The 13,860-nt window shown below is 42.8% G+C and overlaps 1 protein-coding gene across 1 annotated transcript in view; it reads right to left on the reverse strand.

Annotated features, from left to right (window-relative positions):
- PKHD1 (PKHD1 ciliary IPT domain containing fibrocystin/polyductin) overlaps positions 1-13,860 on the reverse strand; it is a 237,385-nt gene that overhangs the window by 202,691 nt on the left and 20,834 nt on the right. The window contains exons 21-29 of the mRNA XM_066180094.1: positions 13,584-13,768; positions 12,939-13,077; positions 10,700-10,854; positions 9,979-10,163; positions 8,870-8,992; positions 7,180-7,285; positions 5,500-5,778; positions 2,044-2,174; positions 1,343-1,478 (exon numbers count right to left, since the gene is read on the reverse strand). Coding sequence (XP_066036191.1) covers positions 1,343-1,478; positions 2,044-2,174; positions 5,500-5,778; positions 7,180-7,285; positions 8,870-8,992; positions 9,979-10,163; positions 10,700-10,854; positions 12,939-13,077; positions 13,584-13,768 — 1,439 coding nt within the window. The remainder of the gene's footprint in view (positions 1-1,342; positions 1,479-2,043; positions 2,175-5,499; positions 5,779-7,179; positions 7,286-8,869; positions 8,993-9,978; positions 10,164-10,699; positions 10,855-12,938; positions 13,078-13,583; positions 13,769-13,860) is intronic.

Consider the following 13,860-nt stretch of genomic DNA (forward strand, 5'->3'; position numbering starts at 1 on the left):
GTAATAGAAAATGACAAGGACATTTGGGGAAAAATGAATAGAAATGCTGGGAGTGCACAAGGAATTCTGGCACTAGAATTCATCTAACCCTGTACATCCCCACCAAGTCCAGGTGAGCCTGGGAGCTGTGGGTAGCTTTAAGGTGTTCACTGGAGAGGTTGCAAAAATAGAGAAAAAAGTCAGATTATTGTATTCTTGGAGGAACAGAAGTGGGATAGGTAAGAAAACAGGAATATTTCTGTCTTCCTCCCATCTTCCTTCCTCACTTTCTCAGATACCAAGTAATTGATGTCGGTTTGCCATAAGAAATGTGCTAAACTTTCCTAAAGGGCTTGTTTATTAGTGGACATCATTCACAATTTATGCTTTCCATTCCCCACACGCAACCAAAATCCTGGGGGGGGAATGAGGGAAATGTGGAAAAAAACCCAAACAAAAAAATAGAAACTTTGAAAAGACAGGAATGCCAAACACTCCATGAGATCTAATTAGGATTTTGTCCCCATGAATTCTCTGAGGTCTATGCTCATACTCTAAAGTAACACATCACAAGGTCAAAAAGGAAGGAACAGCTTGGCTTGGAAACTGGAACTAGGTGAAAGAAATGTTGCCTATGCCCTTCTCTCGGTAATCCAAAATGCTCTTTATGGTCAATGATGCTCTTTGTGGTCAGCCCCTGGGGATCCTGGGGAAGGACATTCTCCAGAGCTCATTTCTCCTGCCATCGATGAATTTCTTAGTAAGAAATACAGAATCATGGAATATCCTGAGTTGGAAGGGGCCTGCAAAGATCATCAAAGTTCAACTCCTTACCTTGCACAGGACAGCCTTGAGAATCCCACCCTGTACCTGAGAGAGTTGTACAAACTTTATTTGAGCTCTGGCAGCCTTGGGGCTGTGACCATTCCCTGGGGAGCTTGTTTAGTGCCCATTCATCCTCTGAGTGAAAAACCGTTTCTTCATACCCAGCCTAAACCTCTCCTGGCATAGCTTCATGCCATTCCATCAGCTGCCATCACTGTATGAATGGATGGAATCATTTCAGAGCAGAGTTAGAGAAACCTGACACAAAAGCAGGACTATTCTGAACCTGACACCCTGTGGACATCATCCATACCAGCCTAGGGCAAAGATTCATTACTTCACGTATGCCAGTGAAAAACCAACAAAAAACCAACCAGGACTGACCAGGGTTAGCAGGAAATATGGGAACTAAAATTTAAAAGAAAACAAACAAAAAAATGCCAGATCAAACTTCATATACCTAAATTGCCTCTGCCCCACACCATCAGCCCTAACAACCCTTCCCCAGAAGATGCCCAATACACATCTGCATTTTCACCTGCTATTCCACTTCTGTTCCTGCTCAGGGATACAAGTGTAGGGTTTAAGGAAGGATCATATTGGAACATGTTGGTCGCTGTTGTTGACTGATACCCAAAAATCAGTGTCACAGGGACAGCAGTATACTCTATCCCCTAGGAAGAGAGAGAAGGAAAATATCAGAGATAAGAATGAACCAATTTTTTAAAAAAAAGTTATTTCCTATATTCCTGCATCTCCCATACATAGGTAAGGCTCATGGCACTAATGAAACTTTCACATATACCAGACTCTACTAAAATGTTTACAGTTTTGTTGACTTTAAAGAGCATCTATGGAGATTTAGAAACCTGAAAACAATCCCAGACTATGCAGATTTGGATTTGCTATATCCGTACAAGTAAATTTAACTAGTAAATAAAAACTCACCCGCCCAAGTCAGACTTATGCTTGATCTCTCTTCAGCATCCAGACTGACTCTGCAGGTTTTAATATGCAATATTCTTACTAAATTAAGGAGCTTGATTTTTTCACTGGTTTTCATAAATCTCCTATTAATCTACTTTTAAGCTGGTCTAATCTGTAGTCTACAGTAAACTGCTCCACAGCCAAGACTTAGCTGAGGGGCAGTTTTTTGCCCTTCCCCTAGTGTAGCTCAGGCCAGAAAAACATAGGAGGGCACATCGGCTTCTGACTGCTCCCCAAAGTGTGGTTTCTTACCCGAGAAGGAACTTGACATTGAATTCTAGTTGAATTTCTGCTCTCCTCCAAAATTGGGCAAGGCTGGGATCCAAACAACACTGCATTTACCCCTTCCAGATTGGTCCCCCTGAGAGTCACTCTAAGTCCTCCTAAAACAAACAATTATTTCATGATATTCAATATGTAGGATATTTTGTTATGCAAAGAATTCTCTGTTTATAGATGACTACAAAAGGTAGAAGAGTCTCTCAGCTGAGCTGATGATGATCTGTTTCACCTTGTTGTGCCTGGCTTCCACTCTTGCACCAGAGATCCTTCTTGCCTTATTTGAATTACTTGAATTTGAATTACTAGAATTCTCCTCCACAATACAGGACAACTGGGTTTGTTTCTCGGTTTATTTTTTAATGACATACTTATTTAAACCAGCAAGCCCTGGCCTGTGATCTCCCCTCAGACAGATCCCCAGCCCGAGAACAAAATAAGGAAGGAAGGAAGAAGCACTAAGAATGGAAAATGAGCTTAACGCAGCAGGTGCTCTCACAGTTCAAACAGCTGCCAAGCTCCCTGCTGTCAGAAAAGCCGGTAGCATGTGTCTAGGAAATTTGGGATAGAAAGGGGACTTGGCAGGGCTCGAGACTTGGAGTTGTGAGGGAAGTCACGGAGGGATTCGTTCCGTGGAGCGCTGAGCAAGCCCAGCCCTCCTCCGTGCCAGACTGAGCCTCCTCAATTCCATGTGGGATCACCCCCGACACAAGCCAGACCTGTGCTTGATCTCTCTTCAGCAGCCAATTCCAAAGAGCCAAGGCGCCCCTTTGCTTTTCCAAGCAATGAGAAGACTCAGGGATATTTCAAAGAGAAACAGGAAAGCGAACAGGAGTGGGCATTAATGGCAATTCTAAGCAGGAGTTTGTGCTTTGAAGCGATTCAGATAAACTTTTTTTTTTAAAAAAGGAAATGTTACTTGAAACTTAGAGTTTTTTCTTTAGTTCTCAGCACTGCAGAATTTTAGGATTATGGTTGAACAGACTGCTCAGGCAGGCACTAATTAATGCAGTGTTTATTTGTATTTATTAGCATGGCTATACTGAAAACCGACTGAGCTTTTATTCCCCTTTTCACGGGTGATGTAAGCAATCCTTTATGTTAAAGTAATTATGTATTAATGACAAATTCCCTTGTACACTTTCCTAAAATTACCTATTCCTGCTAATTCTTTGAACCACCAGAGAATAATAGAAGTTTAGTCTTAATTTCCTGTAGCTGGCAGCAAATCCAGGCCAACAAGTGCAATCAGATAGATTAACAGCAAGCTCCTCCTATTCTTTGGAACATGGGAGTATCTTTAGAAAGGCATTCCATGCTTCCAGAGTTAGGTCATGGGGGTCTCCCAGAATGGCACCACTGAGAGCAGGGATGTTTTGACAAGAGGGAGCTGAAGCAGCAAAGTACAAGGTGCTTCTTTGCCTTCCTGTCTTGTAACATTAAATTTGCAGAGTCAGAAAGAGCAAGAAGTGAAAACGGAAGCCACTTGGTAATGAAAGAGTTATCAGATAAGGAGCTTCAGATTTAGAGGTCAGAATCCAAGAGGGCTGTGTAAAGACTGATGCTGTTAAGTTTTGATATCTACATTATATCTATATGCAGTGAAATACTGCCTGTGTGCACTTTACAATGAGATTGAAGAGAGGTATTTGAAATGGGAGAAATTAAAAACACAGATGGAAGTTGTAATTCTTTCCAATTATAAGTGTTCCAGGCACATGTAATGTAAGATAGCATTATACTTGCTTTCTTTTTAATGAGTGACAGATCACTGTAATTGGGAGGAGTGGATTTGCCAGCAAAGGAAAGGAGAAGCAAGGCCCAAGCACTAAAATTTGCCATTGCTGGATTGTTTTTAAAGTTGTTTGGAGGTATTTGGGTTTTCCATGAATTAAAAGTGATCCTTAAGCTTAGTGGGCTATGACCCTCATATTAGGGAAGAAAAATGGCAGTAAAAGAGTTAGAATAGCTTTCTCCCCATGCAACAACAACACACAGGAAAAAAAAAGTTCCAGCCCATGTCCTCAGGTATGGAATTTATCACTCTTTATTTCCTCCTCTATTTCAAGGAGAGGAGGCATAATGGGAGTGGAAGGAGATTCAGTTTAGCTTTAGCGTCTCTAAGTTTCTTAGCTTTATACCTAAACACGGATGAGTTTTCCATTTTATTCCTCAGAACATGAATTTGCTTCAATGGGGCTTAGATTAACCAGAGTTCCCATTTCACAGTTATAGAATCATAGGATCATTTAGTTTAAAATACCCTCTAAGATTACTAAATCCAGCAAGTAACCCAACACTGCCACGCCCACCACTAACCCATGTCCCCAAGTGACCATGTCCCTACACATCTTTCAAATCCCTCTAAGGATGGTGATTCCACCAGTGCCCTGGGCAACCTGTTCCAGTGATTGGCAACTATTCTAGTGAAGAAATTTTCCCTAATACCCACTCTAATTAGGTCAGATTAATTCAAATACTACAAAGTTAGGTATCAAATTAATATGGGAAGATGAGTGTGAAACACTAATGATTTGCTGAAATGAATCTACGTGCACTTGAAAATATAATTCCCAAACAAAACCACTCAGGAAACTGTTTGCCTGCACAAAGAGCCAAAGAGTCTGTCAGTCTTTAGGTTGTTTTTGACTGTGCTTTGAGGCACACACGCAATGTGTCCAGCCATAAAATTTCTTCTTCACCAGGTGAAAATCTTGGTATTGAAAGTACAGAAGAGCCAAAACATGCCATGATAAGGTGTTGGAACCCTGGGCACTGAGAATTTTAGACTTTCTGTGCTGACAGGCACTGACTCCCAAGAAAACGCTGCATTTGACCTGGGGCCTTGGAAAAGGCTTTGAAATTGAATGGTAGAACTGGGATTATGGGTGTGCAGTTTGAACAGAACTGTGTAATATCACATGGTGGAAAACTTAGAGTTTAAGGTTTTAGAGTAGAGTAATATATATATATATATATATATATATATATATATATATATGTATAAAGCAAGATGGAGGTTTTAGGGTGTAGGTTAGTCCTTCTTTTTCTTGGGTTTAGGTGGTATTTTGGGTTAAGGTTAGAATTGGATACAATTCTATCCAGTTGTAATCGGATAGAAAAGTCTGCATTGAGGACCACGGGTGGTTGGTTATTGGGTTAAAAGTAAAAATGATTTAAGAGTCATTTCTCAGTTGGACAATTCATTCTTAAAAGGCCTTGTGGAGAAAGAGTTAGGGGCCATTTTTTAGTTCGTTAGCTAGAAGCACTGTACAACTCACAGCTTGTGAGACTGTAACATAGCTAAGAATTAATAAACATCTGAGTCTGAACACAAAAGTCTGAGCATTTAATCCTGACTCTGGCAGAAAAAGAAGATAAAAAGCAATAAGAAGGAAGAAGCAGCTCCCCTGGAGGGTTCACACCTACCAATCTCCGAAGTCGAAGGAGGTTCCACAGCTCCCAGTGCTGGCTGGACTGTCAGGAAAACCCCTTGTCTCCTGGTGGCCCCGAGAGCAAAGCCGTGGGGTGTCACCAGCAGTGTCACCGGGTGGGTCCCTGCCGGCAGCCTCGGCACCTGGCAAACCACCTGGGTTTGGTTCAGAGCTGTGACACGGCAGCTCCTGTTGTCCACCTCCACCTGCAGGTCTGCCTGCTCCTCGCCAAAGCCAGCTCCCCTCAGAACCACTGTGGCCTGGGGGCCTTCACCTGAAGGAATATAATATAATCATCAAGGCGGCTCATGAATTTTGGCCTAGCAAAGCCTGTAGGAAATCAAGGCACAGAAAATTCTCAAAAGCCTGGACATGCAGACCCGAAGGTCGAAATGAATACAGGGTTTGACCTGAGGCCTTGGAAAAGGCTTCCACATTGAGAGACCATAAGCAAGAATGTGGGTTTGTAATATAGACAGAGACATATTAAGTTAGGTAGTGGAGAGTTTTAAGGTTTTAATATTAATATATAGAAGTAGTTATAAAGGTAAAAGAAGTTTTAAGGTGCAGTTCTGTAGGATTGCGTGCCACTATATGATTGGATAAAAAAGTCCACATTGTGGCAGAATGTGTGATACAATTTAATTAGCTGTTGGTGTGAAAATGAAAACAATATGTGTTGGAGCAGTTTATTGGCTAATAAACCTTTAGAACCCCTTGTAACCTGTGGTCTTGTGACCACTGACCATGGACAACTGACCTCTAACTTATGCATGAAGACATTCTCACCCTTCATGAGACTGAAGCAATAAATTATGCTTTAAACATCTCTCAGTGGTACCATCTCTCTTAAAATCCCAACAAATTCCCAGAATTTAATTTCAGCCAACAGTTAAAATGTTTTACCAGCTTCAACAGGACATCCTAAAAACTACACTCCTGGTGATATCTTATTGTTCCACATAACAGCAATTCCTGCCTGTCCCTGTCCAGCTGTTACATTTTTCCTTAGATTTTTATTAAAAATAACTTGAGCCAAGAGCTGATTTCTGCTTTAGGCATCGAACCTGCCATTGTTTCTCTCCCCTTTATGCCTCTACCACAGAATCACAGAATAGTTAAGGTGGGAAAAGACCTCTGAGATCACCTCTGTGTTCACCACTAAACCATGTCTTCAAATTTCACATCCATAAGCTTTCTGAACCCTTCCAGGGATGGTGACTTCACCACTGCCCTGAGCAGCCTGTTCCAGAGCCTGACAACCCATTCAATGAGGAAATTTTTCCTAATAACTATTCTAAACTTTTCCTGATCACACTAAAGCCATTTCCTATCATCCTATTTCTTCATCCCTAGAAGAAGAGACCAAGCCCCACCTGGCTGCACTCTCCTATCAGCGAGTTGTAGAGAGTGAGAAGGTCATCCTGAACCTCCTTTTCTCCAGGCTGAGCCTCCCCAGTAGCTCCTGCTCAGACCTGTGCTCCAGACCCCCTCCCCAGCTCCACTGCCCTTCTCAGGACAAACTTGTACATTCAGCACGTCTGGAACTGGAGCTGATCAGAAGTGACCCATAAAAGTGCAGTTTCCATAAAATCAAAAATTTATGAAAGGATGCACATATACATGAAATTTCACAGAATTTCTGCCACTGTGTTCAGACACCAGGCCCCGTTACCTGATGAATACTCCACATCTCTGACTATGGGTGTCAAGTCCTGGCTGAACTGGAAAGAACACGATCCAGTACAGTTTGCAAGGACGTCATTCACCATCACCACCACCTGGAGACAGACCAGAGGGTTACCGTAAAGCTGGTAAGGGAAGAGAGGTATTTTCTAGCGCCACAACTGACTGATAGATGCTGGTAGCCACCCTGAGATACTGAGAGGACTCAGTGCTGGAACAGGGCACAAACAGAGAGCTCTTCACCCCGGCTGAAGTCCCACCGCTAATTTAATTGCAAACTTAAATAGAAAATTGCTAGGGCTCATCCAAGGCACAGCAGAGCACAGCTTTGGATGCTGCATGTTCAGCTTTGGATGCTGCATGTTCAGCCTATCTCCCACCATCCTGGGACCCACTTCTCCTCAAATTCCTGTTCTCCCAGTCACCCACTGAAGACTGTTCTTGCCTTCTCCCAGTTCTTTCCCCTTTGCCTTGAGAATAAATTTATTATGTTCAAAGCATCCTGGAAGACTAATTAAAATGAAACCCACAATGTGTCTTCTCAACATGCAGCCCTCAGTTTTATTTTTCGCCCCTTGTTGTTCACGCTGAAGGAAAAAAACTGGGCTGTGAGCTTGATTTTCTAAAAGAGACATAAAGAAATATCCCTCCTGAGATCTTGATACCTTTGAAGGGTCAACTGGCAAAGGATAGCACACAAAAGAGCCCCTCTTTATCTCTCCCCAGGTGTTAATGGTGTGCCAGGAGAGTACACCAATGCCTGCAAAAAGCAAAGCATTTGTCCCAAAGAAATATAAGGAGCACAGAGTAGCTTGGACAGAGACAGAATAATTAGAGGGGCACTTTTACACTGCCAGAATAAAGCTTCAAAAACTACCAGAAAATCTGTTTGCTGCTGCTGGTCTGGTTTCTTGGGCTATTTGAGGGTTTGTGCAGCATGGATGGAAAAGACGTCCAAGGTGGCTGAGTCACTGGAAGAAGAGCAATTCTCATGGGTGGGAACCAGGCTCCTGAAAAAGGCAGGACAGCTTGGCCCCAGATGTTGCACAGCTGGGCTTGGAGCACATCCAGCATCACCCTGTTATGGCCACAGTGCCTGTCAGTCTGCTGGAAAAAAAAGCCAGCAATAGCCAAAGTCCTGCAATGTCTGAGAGCAGAGCTGGAAACACATTTGTCCACCCAGCAGACTGGAATGATTCCTCCTTCAGCCTGAAGCTCTCCTATCTCTCTTCCCTCTTGGAGAATTGAGATCCAGAGAGGTTCAGGACTTGCCTAACTCACAGATGAGTATCTCAGCCACCAACTCATTTATTTTGCCTGTCAGTGGGACAGAGTGCTGCAGGTGAATTGTGTAATTCCAAGTTTGGCGTCCAGCACCACAGGACCCACCAAGGGTGAGAGTTCAGAGATTTTCACCCCTTGGTCACTGCTTCCAAAAAAAAAAAAAAAAAAAAAAATTGTCCTCCATCACCCATGATCACTGTTCTCCCTACCTGCAACAGCTCTTGGCGGAAAGTCCTGCTCCACAAACTAGGCAGCAGAATATGAGAAATTAATGGCACAGAACATCAGATCCCTGAAAGGATTTCTTGGCAGAACAAGGTACTCAAATACCTGTGAGACTCCTGGGGCTACACAACCCTGTTGAATCATTGAAAAGTGAGAGAACATCAACTCACCTGTGTTTGGTTATGGAGGGTGGCGAGCATGTCCCCAAATATTGGTCCAATAAATACCCCTCCATCATAAACCACACGAGTAGAAACAGTTGGCTTCAGGCCAGTGAGGTTTTCAGCAAAGACCTGGCAAAGATCAAGGAATTTAAGTTTCTCATCTTTTTCTGCCCTGTGATTTTAAATTAAAACACAATCTTTACAAGCAAATAACTCCTGGAAACTTCTCACCCTACTTCCATGAAACATATCTCCACCTCTAAATCTTTATTACTCAAAGTTTCACAATACCTCCCTGCTCCCACTTTGACCTTGCAGGCAAAGAGATGACAAAGAAATTCAGGAGTCAAGTTTGTAAATAAACTTCTAATACCCAATAATATAATTTGGATTTAGGCATGGAAAGATCTTCTCAAAGACATGACTTTAGGTGAAAGAAGGGCCTGTGCAAGAACTGAGGATGCAACTCAAACTTTTTTCACCCTCCAGGCCAACATCTTGAACACTGGAATTTGTTGAAAATAATACCACACTTCTAGGAGCTGAATATTAAAAGAAATACTTTCCTTTCTTTCCTTTTGAGGTAGGAATCATCTCAGTCTGAGTCCTTACTCAAAAAGATCCTTCTGCTTGAAGCAAAACTAACGTGACAAATTTTGGGATGGGAGAGTGTAAAGTGAACCTTCACCTGAGACTTATGAGAACCTGATATGAAGCAAGACAAAACAGCTCTTAGAAAAATACCTGCTTGGCAAATAAATGATGCCACAAGTCAGTGTTGAGCTTCAGTTACTGAGCTGAAACCTTAATCTGGATAAAATTAACGAAGATTTCATTTCAGCATACTAGCCCCTGTGCTGTGCAGAAATTACACTCAAGTATCCTGGTTTTGAATCACAGACTCAATATAATTTCTTCTCCTACAACTGCTTTTTTTTTTTTATCATTTTATCTGGAATTTGCTTAAGGTGCTGTTCCAAATAGGAAGATTGTCTAAATTTCCATTGTCTAAATATGGTGTCTTCATAAAAACAAACATTGTGAGAACAAAACAGCCAAGACCAAAGACATCAAAGAGGGATCAAAGTGGGGATTAGTAAAAGAAATTACTGTACACTGATAACATTGGGCAAGTCCCCAGCTGTTTTTTCCCAAGTCAGTGTCCAGACACTTTCATAGCACGAGCTGGAGTCTCTGGTCACAGTGAAGTCACTGGTGTTGAAGAAGGGAGCTGTAAAATTATCCACATTGTCCTGCAAAAGCCTGCGGAGATGGAGGGCAGGGATGTGCACTGAAACATCTGCAAAAGACATTAGGGAGCAGTGGATATCTCTGTTTCCAGGAGAGCACATCTTCCTGCTCCTAGGATGCAGGAAAGGAAGGGTTTCATTATTAGTGCAAGGCTGTCATGGCTCAAACTTCTGTAACTGCCAGAAGAGTGAAATTTATTTGACCCTAAACACAAAAAAAAAAATCACAGAATTATGGAATAGAATCATAGAAGGATTTGAGCTGGAAAGAACCTTTAAAGGTCATCTAATTCCAGCGACGAACTCTAGACCAGGTTGCTCAAAGCCCCATCAAACGTGACCTCAAATGTTTCCAGGGATGGGGCATCCACCACCTCTCTGGGAAACCTCTGTCACTGTTTCCCCAACCTCATCAGAAAAAAATTTCTTCGCTATGTCCAATCTGAAATCATCCACAGTATTTAATAACAACCAACCTGGCCTTGAGCACATCCAGGGATGGGGCAGCCAAAACTTCTCCGGCAATTAATTCTTCCCTCAGCTTCCTGCTCAGGAAATCCAGGCCCTGACCTGCATCCTGCCTTACCTGGTATCACTGTGTTGGCCAAGTGGATCTGGAAGGTTCCTCCAAGAGGTGGGGATGACTTCTGCAGCCTCTGGATGCTGAGGCTGACTCTCACATCCTCCGTGGAAACAGACAGGTGTCCATATTCCTTAGAGCCCTCCCCAAACACTGCATCTCTGTGGTACAGAGAGGGGGTCACAGGAAGGCACCAGCAGTGGAGACCCACACTCCTGACACCCCCATCACCCAACAGCTGAGGGACACCTATGGGAACAACACTCCTGAAGGATATAAGGGGGAAGATGCCCAGAGCTCAAACAAAACTGGATAGTCCCAACTTATTATCACTCTCTACAACCTCCTGAAAGGTGGTTGCAGTCAGGTTGGGGTAGGCCTCTTTTTCCAAGCATCAACTGACAGAACGAGAGGACACAGTCTTAAGCTGCACCAAGGGAAATTTAGGTTGGGTGTTAGGAAAAAGTTTTTTAAGGAAAGAGCAATAAAGTACTGGAATGGTCTGGGGCAGTGGTGGAATCACCATCCCTGGATATGTTTAAAAAAAGACTGGATGTGGCACTCAGTGCCATGGTTTTGCTGAGGTGGTAGGGCATGGGTTGGACTCAATGATCTTAAAGGTCTCTTCCAACCTAGTGATTATGTGAATTATGCAGGCAACACACACAGCAGAAAATTATGGAAAATGACCTTTTAAAAATTATGATAGAAGAAATAATTTATGCACCATCAAGCACCAGAGAGTGCCACCCCAGTGCTGGGGTTTCTAAAGAACCAGCTCAGTGCAGCCTGGACAGCATCTGCAATAGCAAAGCAAAAATATTTCCTGCCTCACACTGTAATCTCCTCGAGCCCATGAAGATCTCAAGTTCCCTGAATTACAGGGAGATTTCATATTGTGCAATCGTTTAGGCTGGAAAAGACCCCTAAGATCGAGCCAAATCATTAACCCAGGATTACCATGTTCATCATTAAACCATGCTCCCAGACACCACATCTGTATTGGAGCAATTCAAGTTCACCCGAAGCCAAATTTCTAAAAGTTAAAATGCGTTTTCTCCTTCGCCACTACAATTCTCGTGTTTCAAAGGAAAAGGAGCCTCTCTGTGGTACAACGATGCCACCGTGTGTTAAGTGTCTGGATAACAAGTGGCTTCTGCAGAGCAAACTTCCACAAAACAAAACCAAAAAGGATCACTGAGCCCTTAGTACAGCTGGTACAAGATTTTAGCCAATATTCCTGTTCTGACAGGAGTGGGAGTTGTATTGGATTAAATCACAGCCCGTATTCAGTGAAGAAAAAGGGACAGGTTTATTTTGAAGACGTCCAAAGACAGTGCTCAGCCCACCCATTTTTAAAGCTTGTGCTGACTCCTGCTTTTCTCTGATACCTTCCTCTGTAAGATGGAAAAGCCCACCTGTGCTAAGCAACATTTTTTATCCTGGTGAAAGGTACTGTGACCAGACCGCCTCTTAATCCTTTTTTTTTGTTATTATTATTAGCTAAACAGGTGGAGCTTCTTAAATCTTCCTCTCCTAGGAATTTTCCTCAGCTCCATAGAGATGCTCATGTCATTTTTTTCCCCATTTTTCTTTCTAAATTTATTGGAAAAATACAGCCATCAGTGCTATTTGTAGCATTGCAATGTCAGTCTTCAGGCTCCACACAGGAGTAAAAAATTTCCCTCTTCCTATTAGTGACACCTCTGGTTAAGCATCTCAACCATCACAAGCATCCCCCTGTTTGGGGAATGGCAACATTCCTGCCCTTACCCTTGGTGGTTTAGGTTAAGATACTACATTTGACTCAGCTGGATACAATCCAACTTTTGCAAGACTTATTTTCTGCCAGTACAAACCTTTAATGCTACAGTCTCTGATCTAGTTATAGCTCATGGCTCTGACTCCTCTGCCATTGTTGGGAAGAACAGAAACCTCATCTCAGCAAACAAGGACACCCAAGGTGGACATCCAGTACCTAATGTGTGGAACTGGTGTCATTAATGATGTTTAGGAGACACCTCTGGATGATCTTCATCCACTGCTCCAGAAGGGCTTGGATTTCCTTCCAATCCCACATCACACCTTGGTGACACACGGATATCTGACACCCCAAGTTATCTCAAACTTCCTCGGCACCTCTTGTTTTCAGCAGCTGAGCCCAGCCGACAACGAGCTCCAGATACAGTGGGGGAACTGAAAGAGGTGTTAGAGGGTATTGAGATGAGCTACCCACTGTCCCTACCTTGGAGAGAGAAGGGGCAGACTGGCACCACAGCCAGACACCCTCCAGGACACATTGTAGGTGGGAGGAGACCCCACCACAGACACTGCTTCAATTATCCTCCCCCCAGGCCAGGGGGGTCTGGGGTCTCTCTGAAAAACTGAAAGAAAAAACGTAAGGATTAATTAGGGCAAGGAGAGCAGAGGTGACCATGCCTAGGGTATTGTCATTTCATAGCTGGAAACACCAGCTTGGGTTTTTTGTTTGTTTGCTTTGTTTAAGTTATATTTCATAGAATCATTAAGGTTGGAAAAGGCCTCTAAGCTCGCAGAATCCAACTATCCTGCAGCACTGCCCAGACCACCACTAACCCCTGTCCCCAGGTGCCACACGTACACATTTGTGAACCTTTCCAGGGATGTTGATTTCACCACAGTCTATTACATTTGAAGAACCACATTTTCAAATAAACCAAGAATAATGATATTCTGGCAATTCCTTCTCTACTGCTGTCACAAAAAAATAGGTATAAGTTCAGGAAAAAACAGTAATTTTTGTGGCTGTTGTGAAATTTCGCTTTGAAAAAGTTTCATCCAGCTTTATTGCTATAGATATAACAGAATATCCTGGGGGAAAAAAAATAAAACAACAAAGAAATGCCTTTACCAATCACAGCTCTGTCAGCAATGATGAGCTCATCAAGATAAAATGATCCAGATGTTTGTTTTTGCAGCATTGGGCTCTGCAAGTCTATCTGATGAACAAATACTGGGGAATTGGCTGGGAGGTCCTGGAGAAGCACAGAGAGATTCACACACCTCTTCCAGAGGTTGGTGCAGGTAAATGTCCATCTAGAAGACACCAAGGTTGGAACAAAAAAAAAAAAAAAAAGATTTGAGGTGATTGAAGATTCCAGGTAATATCAGGTACTGGTTTTGTTACT

The sequence above is a fragment of the Chamaea fasciata genome, unplaced genomic scaffold, assembly GCF_029207755.1.
Source record: "Chamaea fasciata isolate MVZ Bird 193981 ecotype frontalis unplaced genomic scaffold, bChaFas1.0.hap1 SCAF_3, whole genome shotgun sequence".
In the NCBI taxonomy this organism is placed as follows: domain Eukaryota; kingdom Metazoa; phylum Chordata; class Aves; order Passeriformes; family Sylviidae; genus Chamaea; species Chamaea fasciata.